Raw genomic sequence first — 10,551 nt, 5'->3', positions numbered from 1 at the left:
GCGCCGCGCGCCGGACGTCCCGCCCCCCGCGCGTCCCGCTTCCCCATTGGCCCGCCCAGCTTCCCCGTTGGCCCGCCCGGCTTCCCCATTGGCTGGCGAGCCTGCCCGTTCGCGCGCAGGCGCGGGGGCGAGGCGCTCGCGCTGCCCCTCAGGCCGGGGCTGTCGGGGCTCGCCTCCGCTGAGGTGGCTGCCGGGACTAAAGTCCTGCCTGCCGAGCAAAGCGTCCTCCCAGCCCTGTCTGTGCTCCGGGGGCTGCTGGCGTCTTCCCACAGACAGTTACCTGGAGGGCCGCTCCACAGCAAGGGAGCGCTGTTGGGTCCCTGCCGTTCTGGAGCGTCTTTGGCACTCTTGCCATGTTGTTTGGAGCACCCCTTTTGGCAAGTCTCCTCTTATCCCCGCCATGTGGATGGGCCCCAAGTGGACGCCATCCTCTTCTACTGTGCTTGCAGTGAGACGCCAAGAGGCCTTAAGCTGAGACAGGAGAGATTCTGATTAGATGTTAGAAAATAGTATCTCTGCTCTCTTAGACTGAATAGTTGTGGTGCCATAGGTTGGTGGCAAATTTTAAATGCATAAAACTACTGTGAGGGCTCACTGTAATCAAAACAGATCATTGGTTGGACTTGGGAACTGGTTCAGCTCTGAAATTACTTCGAATTGTAGAATCCTTAAGGTTAGAAAAGACCTGAGATCATTGAGTCCAACCCTTAATCCAGGAGCCCGTGTTCACCACTAAACCACGTGCCTGTGCCACATCCTCACATCTGGACACTTCAGGAGTGGTGATTTTCAGTGCCACCCTGCCCATGGAGAAACTGTTCCCAATATCCAGTCTAAACATTTCCTGGCACAACTTGAGGCTGTTTCCTCTGGTCCCGTCCCTTCTTGGACCTGGGAGAAAAGAATGATCCCTATCTGGCTACAACCTCCTTTTCAGGTAGTTTTAGAGAGCAAGACCTGGTAGACTTGATGATAGTTCTTATCTGGCGGGAGAAAAAAAAAAAAAAAAAAAAAAAAAAAAGGCTATTCCCTTGCTGGTTTTGCCTTTTTGGGGCCAGGTGAATTTAGTGAAGACCAGATTAGAAAGCATATTAAGTATATTCATTCAGCAGAGCAAATGATCAATTATTGTGGTGCAGTCTTGCTATGAGACCATTCTTTATGTTGTATCAGGTTATGATTTACCATTAAAAGCAGATAAAGGACAGGACGGGTGTGTTAAATTGCAAACAAAGATTTTTGAGGTGGCTTTTGTTTGTTTGTTGGTTTGGGTTTTTTAGGGGGTGGTGGGTGGTTTTGTTTTTGGTTGTTTTTTTGTTTTGTTTTTTTTTTTGCTGTTGTGTTCTTTGTTTTTCCCTGTAGGGAGTAGTAAAGAAATTTCCAATACTGTTCAGTCAATTAATTTACCAGCTCAGCTGGTGACTCACCTGACTGAAGCAAGTCACAGCACCTCTCCCTTTCCCTGTCAATAAGGGTAATAATTCAGTGTTATCTTACAAGGTGTTTAACAGACTAAGTCCTGTCATGGACATTAACATATCATGATGTATATATATTTGTGCTTTCTGGTTTTGAGACAGTTAATTTGTGACCAAGCTTTACAGCAGTCTTTACAGCAATAAGAAATTACTTTGTTTTGTACTGTAAGATCATTTTCCCAGTGGAATTCAGGAGGTAGTAACTTTAAGTGGGTTTGGTTTAGTTCGCTTTGTGTATTTACAGCTGTGAGTGGCATCCAAGAGTTTTACTTGAGCTACAAATTTGACTGCAACAAATGTAAGAGTAATGAGTTGAAGAATCCCTCTGCATCCTCTAATTGTTGTTTTAGTGTTACACCGTTTTCAGCATTGTAGACCTTTTGTTAGTGTGAGTGGGGTTTTTTATTGTTTGGGCTTTTTGATTTGTGGAGTTGGGTTTTTTGTTTGGTTTGGGGATTTTTTTGGGCAGTTGTTGGTTTTTGGTTGTTATATTTTGTTGTTGTTGTTTTTTCTGCAAAATATCTTCTAAGAAGCCTTAAAAATATGGAGAATTAATACTTGGCACTTTGTCAACAGAGAGAAGAGCAGTGAACATGTCTTCAGAGGATTCCAGAGGTGTGCCATTATGGGGAGAACATTTTGCCTCTGCTGGAGGGTGAAAGTAGCTCTGTGGATAAGGTAGGTTTTATTTGCAACGTTTCCCACTTTTTAACACACTTTCTTATACTTTTGCTAGTGGCAACCTTGGATTAACCTTGAATTTAGCTGCATTCACTTAATCTTCCTGTGTCAAAGTAGCTTTTACTTCAAGAAATAGCTAACTGCTTTGTTTTGTGAAAATTGGTGTACTGTTTTGAGGTATTCTTGCTTTAAAAAAACTTGGGAATTCTGAAGTTGGCTTTGAAAATAATACTTGTTATTTGTGTTAAAAACATATTTGAAAAAGAGCTTTATTGCAGCATGACTTCTGAGGTGGTGAAATACTGGGTAAAGAGGTTGTGGGAAAGGTGAGGTGAAAAGTGAATTTTTGGAGTGTGATAAGTAATCAAGAAAGATAATATATACCATTTATACCCTTTTAAAAATCTGAAAATGTTGCCCAAGCTCTAGGGAAAGGTGACCCAGCAGTGCAGTAGCAGTGGTGAGAAGAGCAAAAAGCAGCAAGAGTAAGAACTGGGCCTTCAGACCAAAACCCCAAGAGCACTGGTGTGGTTTCCTCAGCTGGAGTAAACAGCTGGTGGAGGCTTCCCATCTCTGGAGAACGAGACTCCTTCTCCTAAAGAGATGAACTCCACTGTCCCTGGGTGAAAAACAGTGGTGCAGAGTCTGAAAGGGAGATTAGTTTCCTGCCTCATCAAGTATGTGATGCTGTAAGAGGATTGGATTTGCATATCCAAAGGAGCAGTGCGTTTTCCTATTATTGATTACTTAGGATTCCCAACTTAATGTTTGCTGTGTTGCTCTAATTACCCCTACCAAGGTATTTAGTTAAAGTCTATAGGTAATTTCAAATGGGTTGCAAGGTAGTATTGGTCAATACTAATGGGCCAAACAATGAAATACAGTTTCCAAGAGAAGGCTTAAGGTCCATAAATGGTGACTGGAGCTCATCTTGCAAGCGAAGATTGCAGGCGGATGCATGCTGCTTCAAGATCCATTGATATGTGTGAGAAGTGTCCTTGGTAAGATCACTTCTGGAGTTGTCACTCTTTTAATAGTTCAGTTTGACAACAATCTTCCTGCACAACACAAAGTCAGGCCAGAAGGTGGGGTTACTTTTCCTCCCAAAATAAAAATATTGTTTTCATTTTTGCCTGTTACTTTTGGACAAATCTTGATTTTATAGTGTCTCTACAGAAATTCCTCCTTTTCTTGTCCTGAACCAAAAGCTGGTTTAGAGCATGTGATGTAAACTGCTGTGTGACTGACAGTTGAGCTTGAATATAAAAATGTTATAGTCTGTATTTTATTATAATGGATGAAATCAGAATTCTGTCAGATTTCATTGCAAAGACTTTATCTCCTTTCTTCCCATTACTCATAATTGTTTTTATGATTTTAAGTGTTGGCTCCGTACGATTTAAATATGCTTCTGTTTGCTATAAACCTACAAGAAGGGAGAGACATCAATGAGAAAAAGCATGCTTCTAAACCTGTAAATTTGAGTGTACTACTTCTATTACTTGAAACTTTGCCTTTATGTAGTGAAGAATTATCAGGAAATTTCATATCTGCTATGTTTCAAAAAGGCTGCAACAAAGTTATTTTAATAAGAAAAATGAATGCATGAATTATTTAAAATAGTTGGTGCAACTGTTCCTATTAACTAATCCAGGCACTTGGAAGGCAATTACACTGAGCTTTGACAACACTGCCAACCCACTGCACAGTGCCTTATGCCAAAAGCTATTGTTGTTTTATTGACCACGTTCACCATTACATATGCATATGAAAAAACAGAGGCATTTTCATCGGGATTACCCTAATAGCATTAAGAGATTATTTTTTAAATTTCCTTGGAAGGAAATTCACTTAAATAAGATTACTTATTACTTGACTGGTTTCCTATCATGCTTCTATGCTTAGGTAAGTGGAGTCCATTAGAGTATAAAGTTTTTTAAAAAACTGATTTTATACATTAATGATTTCAAATAAAAGAGAAGTACTATATTTGTGCACAGCTTCTTTTGAGAAAGTGAAGTCGATGCTCTGGTTAGGAGAGATAACACTCTTTGTCCCCCTTGGTGGCCCCCCTAGTGTCACCATTAGTTGCTAATTACTTGCAAACAAATAAACAATTAACTCCTCGTGCCTCTTGGTGGGAGAGTTTTCATTGACATGCTAAAACTTTCTAATAAAAGATTTTAATTAATGACGTTACAAATCCAACCCCCTTGTCAACATGGCTATAAGGAGGACTTGTGGAGAAATGCAAGTACAGTACTCCTGCTATGCTGGCTGAGGGCGAAGGCATGGCCGGTCCCTCGCTGTGTGCTGCCACCACGGCGGCCTCTCCGGACCTGCACAAGGTGCCCGGATTGGGAGAGAGTAAAACCACACACTGCTCCTTTTCAATCGAGAGTATATTGGGACTGGAGCAGAAAAAAGATGGCATTCCAGCTGGGAAACCTCACAGACCCTGGATGGATGCATGCACCAGCTTGGGTAAGTCAGTCTGTTTTGTAACCCCTTAAGCTTTTACCCTTCAAAAATACTGGCATGTTTCTACTACAGACCAGTAAATTGAAGCTCTCCTTTTCTTGTTCTTTCTAGTTTTAGGTGATGACAGTAATCCTCATCTGCAAATCCCTGTTGTTTGCTATGAAAATCCATTATTTCATGCTAGAAGGGATCCAGTGCAAGAGGAAAACGTTTTGAAATGTGAAAAATATTTTTCAGTTACTGAAAGGCTGTCTTTCAAACGAGAATTGAGCTGGTACAGGGGTAGAAGACCAAGAACTGCATTCACCAGAAACCAGGTAGGGCTTTTCTTAGCATTTAACAAATGAGGAACAATGTAGTTTAGTAAAATGTTGGAAGAAACCTCTAACAGCTGATCAGTGTGATGTACCTCTACAGAGAGAAATGTAATCAGGAACTAGTGTAAATTAACAGGAATGTTGCTAATTTCAGCAGATCTGTGTTTATGCCTGGAATCAGAATTGTGCAAACACTGATCAGACCTCTCCTGTTGAGAAAACTAAGTTGTTATTTTGTTTTATGTATTACTCCTATGAACATAGTATTAACTATTCAACAAGTGTATTTTAATCTCCTCAGATTGAAGTCTTGGAAAATGTTTTTCAAATGAACTCCTACCCTGGCATTGATATTAGAGAAGAATTAGCTCGCAAATTAGATTTAGATGAAGACAGGATCCAGGTAATTAAATATATATTTGAACTTTCCTGTAATTCCAGCTATATGTACTCTCTGTACTACTATATGTAAGTAGTTTGACAGCAGTAATGAGAATGTTAATAATCTCAATTTAAACCAATATAACATGAAACATGCCTTCAATGATTTGAGAAATGGAAACCTTTGAATTCCTTCTGAGATCTAAAGCCTTCCATAGCACTATAATATTTCCACAATATCTGCTCTGTTATTCTCTAGTTATTATGTGCAGAACTTGATAATTTCCTTAAAATAATTTTTATGCTTTGCTTGTTACCATATTTGAAAAATAAATTTGAAATGGGTATGGACATAATTTGTGAGACTGCCAGCAGAGCATAGATGTGTTAAACCAGTGCTTGAACCTATGTCCTTACCTGGCCAAAAGCAAAATCTATTCAGGGATGTTAATTATTGATTTCCAGGTAATTCAATGTGGTAAGAAGCATGCTGTATACGTTAGAATTTGGGCTTCACTCTGTTGTTTATCAGGCTTTTGTTGCAAATATTATATTGGGATTGATGAGAAACTTGATGCTGCAAATCGTTAAGCAGCTGAAGAAATAGCACCATAAGACATGTGTGAATTCCAGATGTTCAGGATCTTCCAGGATCTGATTCTGTCACTGAATTTAATACCAGGTTTTTTATTAATTACAGTGAAGCTGATCTCACTTTCCAGTTAACCTGGGGATATTATTTTCTTTGTCTGTGGTGATAAAATTACAGGTAGCAGATGACATGCTGTCATCTGTAGATTTTAAATTTATATTGAACTTGCAAACTGCTGTTGTCACACAAAATATTGTCATACTGTGTGAATAATTTTAAGTTTCAAATATTACTCTGCTTCCACTGTTGTGTTTCTGAAAAGCATCCCTTCTCTTTCCATTTTAGATCTGGTTTCAGAACCGCCGTGCAAAGCTGAAAAGATCACACAGAGAATCTCAGTTTCTAATGGTGAAAAATACTTTCACCTCCAGCCTGCTAGAGTAGAAGGAAGGATGGCTTGCTGTTACAGTACTGCTACAGAAAATGAAGAATTATTCATAACCTGTATGAAGTAATGATATAGTAATTATGATTTTATGACCAGATATGAAAGTTTATTATAATTTTCATTCAAATAAACTGTAAATACTTGAAATATTATTCTAATCTAGTTTTTGTGGAAAAAGTGAACTTCTATATATATATATTTGAGTAAGTATTTTCAGAGATGTTGAGATATTTTTGCTGTTTAAAACAGTGCAAACCCTAGGTTGCTCAAGAATTTCAGCTACTATGAATTACAGCAAATGACTTGACAAGCTTTATGGTTTTAGAAGTCTGTTTCAAGTCTGAAATAAACTGTATGCAAAATAGATTTTGCATAAAATCTGAAATCAGTTTGTTGCATTGCAGTTTAAATAGTTTATTTATAAAGAATACTATAGTTTTCATAAAGAGATAATTTTTAGAAAAAAGTGTCTCCAATGGAAGGACTAATATTCAACTGACTTAAGTTTTAACAATTGCTCAGTTAAAAGAAGCTGACAATTATAATCTTTTTATGTAATTTTAATTAATTTGGGTTATTTGGCAATTTAATTCTCTAACTTGGTTATCTCTTCTCTTGTCAGTATAACTGTTCCAGTTATGGAAGTTGCCCTATTATCTTTTAATGACAGAATGTAGCATTTCATGGGATCAGACCAGTGGGGCCAGACCAGATATCCAGATCATTGCCATTAATTTTAGGATGTTGAATTCATTTTTATCAAACAGTACATGAAAGTTAATTATCCTCATATTTGATATTGAACTTGAAGTCAAGGAGAATCATATATGAAAAAAAAAACCAAAAAACAACAACCTTGAGTCTTTCTTCGTGGGCACAATGTAGGGAAATATTTTAAGTACAGGTTTGTGCTGCTCTTTGTTCAGCAGAGATCTAAGCACTTGCCTCATGTGCTGGTGACCTTCAGTGAGACTCCAGGCTGTGTTTCTTGCCAGACATAAATTCTACATTATCTCACAGAGTATTGCTCTTCCTTCTTCATGCTTGTATCCATAACTGTTGTCCAATAGGATGAAAGGCAAGTTGATAAAATAGGATGATAGAAAAAATCATTTTATGTAGTCTCATACTAGGAAAAGCTAAAGGGAGGGATGATCTGACAGTCCTTACTTAGTATTTTGAATTGTAGTTTGAGCTACTATAAGAGATTAAATAAAAAACATTTATATTACTTTAGAACTGGGTGACAGATATTGGCCCTCTGTGTTTTTATCTTCATTGGCTCATTGCCTTCACTTTTATGCAGAATCCTAAAAATCTTGAATTGTTTGGCCTTGCTCCTGGAAATCTTATTTTAATATTGAAACTTTTTTTTTTGTGCTTTATTTGATTTGGGAAATAGCATTCCTAACTGAATTCTGTTGTATCCTGCATTCCAAAATACTTAAGAGAACCACAAGTAAAGCAATTTAAATTGAGCCAGATCCATTAGGAAAAGTTTTTATTGAAATCTCCATTCAGATACCTGCCTGATCTGGTAAAGGCAAAGACAATATTGGGAATGCATTCTTTTATTTTGTTTTTCTTCACACCTCAAAACGTATATTGCCCATAGCTTAACCTTATTGCAGGTAATCTGAAACTATTGTCTACTTTGCTTCTGGAAACAAAGTTTCCAGCAGCAACAGATTAGACTAATCTGTACAGATTGATTGCTTAAGAACCTTACTCTATTATCTGGCAAATACCTAAATACACCTAAAGTCTGCTATAATGGAACTTGTCTCAAGTGACGGAAGTCTGACAAAGCAATTTAAGAGAAGCAGTAGAGTAGTAGCAGAATAATAATAGCACCAGCCCTGGTATCCTGCTCTCCATTAGCAAATGTTACCAGCAGGATCTTTAGTGTGAGGTACTAGGAGTGTCCCACACAGTGCTAAGGGGGAAAGAATTTAAAAGCAGAGTTACATTATTTCCTTGATTTGGCTTAGCTTGTTTTTCCCATAGTAAAGGGATCAGCAAGTCAAAAAAGAGCCTCTCACTTTAGATTAAATCTACTTTGGCCAGTTTGGGTTTAAATTGTGCCCATCACTTTCTCAAATACAGCTGGATTTTTTTTTCCACCTTGGAAAGTATTAGTCTGGACTTGGCAGGGTCTTTTTCTTGTCGTGGCAGTATGCAGGGCTCCCCTGGCAATGTGTGTGACAGTTGTTTCCTGAGCAGGAGCAGCAGTGGGGGAGGCTGTCAGCAGAGGCCACCCTGGCTGCTGGAATTCAGCCCTGCTCCAGTTTTGCATGCTTTGCCCTGCAGTGTTTCTGTTTGTCTCTCTGCCCTTCAGAACATGGAAAGTTTCATTGTTTTTTGTTCTAGTTCTGGCTTAAGCTCATGAAGCCACAGCCTTTGCTTCCAGCCATGTTGCCTTGCTTTGGCTCCAGTGATCATTTGACCCTTGTGATAAGCTGATACATTAACTATGATGGTGAAAAACTGTTCTAGCAAAGCAACCTCTCACTCAAGCTGTCGTGTCAACAGCCATGAGTACAATTTAGGCTCTGTCAGGTTGGTACTGGGCCTCTGCCTCTGACTGTAGTGGGGCCTAAATATTCTAGTAGAGTTTTTCTGAGATTGGTCCAGTACCTGTGATCCTAACTGGGATGCTGGGCTGCATAGTAATTTGTTTTAAATTGATGTTCTTCTCTTAATTACTGTCTCCATATTAAATTTTTTCTAACTACAAATTTCAGCAAAGCCCAGTGTTGTCCAAAAAAGCTGAGCTATGCCTATGGTCTAAAAGCAAATTCATAGTAATTTATACCAAAGAGCCAATGTTCCCAAAGTTCTGTTGTAATGTTGCTTGAAGCATACATAAAAGCATAGTTTAAAGCTTCAATGTAGCATCGAAACCTGGGTTGAAACAGCAATGATTAAATTGTCATTTAACACTTTTAATTTGCAATTATTTAGTTTGTCAAGTCTTTGCTTACAGCACAACTAGCCAGCACACCAGCAAACTACAAGTAATGATTTTTTTCTGGTTTGTGTGGATGCAACTACATTTTTCTACTTGTTAAAAGTTTTGTATTGGAAATAGTTCTGAAAAGATGAAACTTGTGAGTTCTATAGTTGTATGTAAGAAGATTAACATGATACTCAAAGTGTTAGTAGAAGGAAATGTGACTTTAAAAATAATCCAGCATTTTTTATGTGACTGGATTTTAACAGAAGCCTTGTATAAAAGCAGTGTAAAATAATTTGCAAATGCCTTCAGTTTATCTAACATGAAAATAATTTTATCTTAAACAACTGAGATCAGCTCTCACATTTAGCTAACAAGCATAAAATCAAAGCTTCCTAGCAACTGGTTGTAAAACAACTCTTTTATTCCTTAGATTGATTTAATTTCCATATTAATTGTTAGATTGATGATCTTTATCCCTTTATTTTAAAGGACTTACATAATTGGATGGGAAATATAAGGTATTTTATTTTTAAAAATACTTCGGAGCTATAGTGATTTATCTGAATTATTATTTCATGTCCTGTTATTTGTTTAATGGATTAATCTTGAATCAAAATCACATTCTGTTATTTTATATGAGCTATTTATAATATATATCTATTTGATAATGAAAAAGTAGAAAAACAGTAGAATAATCATATGAGAAGAAGCTGAGGCTGTTCAACCTCTTGGGGGGCATAAGGATCCCACCTGATTGCTTCAAAGAGGGAGCTCTTGTGGTCACAGTGGGCAAACAGGGCTGTTGGTGAGGGAGAGGAATCCAGGGCTGCTGAACAGCCTTCAGTTCTAGATTCCTTTGTGGGGGAATAGTGCCTGGGCTTGTGTGACATGAGGGGAAAGGGCTACACAGAAAATATAGAAACCAGTCTGTCATTTTGAGCACCCAAAGTTGATACTGGTGGCCAGCAGCATTTTCAGGACAATCCCAGGAAAGTGAAGTGTTGCCTTGCATGGCCCAGTGTTACCACTGAAATTTTGCTTTCCTAGATTAACTAGCAAATTGGAAAATTAATCATGTACTTGTTGAGGTTAAATTGTATTTCTTTTAATACCTGTGGTTTTTTTTTTTTGCAGGACACTTTTTTAAGCAAGGAGAAAAGACCATGATCAAAACTACTTAGGGATATATGGGCTTTCATGTAGCTGGGTGTGAT

At 38.2% G+C, this 10,551-nt stretch overlaps 1 protein-coding gene across 1 annotated transcript; it reads left to right on the top strand.

Annotated features, from left to right (window-relative positions):
- Positions 1-2,140: 2,140 nt before the first annotated feature.
- On the top strand, positions 2,141-6,374 carry HESX1 (HESX homeobox 1). Its single transcript, XM_021534262.3, has 5 exons — positions 2,141-2,156; positions 4,392-4,643; positions 4,752-4,957; positions 5,259-5,360; positions 6,276-6,374. Exons 2-5 carry the CDS (start codon positions 4,430-4,432, stop codon positions 6,372-6,374), a joined length of 621 nt encoding a protein of 206 aa, XP_021389937.1. The 5' UTR covers positions 2,141-2,156; positions 4,392-4,429.
- The last annotated feature ends 4,177 nt before the right edge of the window (positions 6,375-10,551 follow it).

This window comes from Lonchura striata, chromosome 12 (assembly GCF_046129695.1).
Source record: "Lonchura striata isolate bLonStr1 chromosome 12, bLonStr1.mat, whole genome shotgun sequence".
NCBI lineage: Eukaryota > Metazoa > Chordata > Aves > Passeriformes > Estrildidae > Lonchura > Lonchura striata.
The sequence above is the reverse complement of the archived record's forward strand: the minus strand, read 5'-3'. Positions and strand labels throughout refer to the sequence as shown.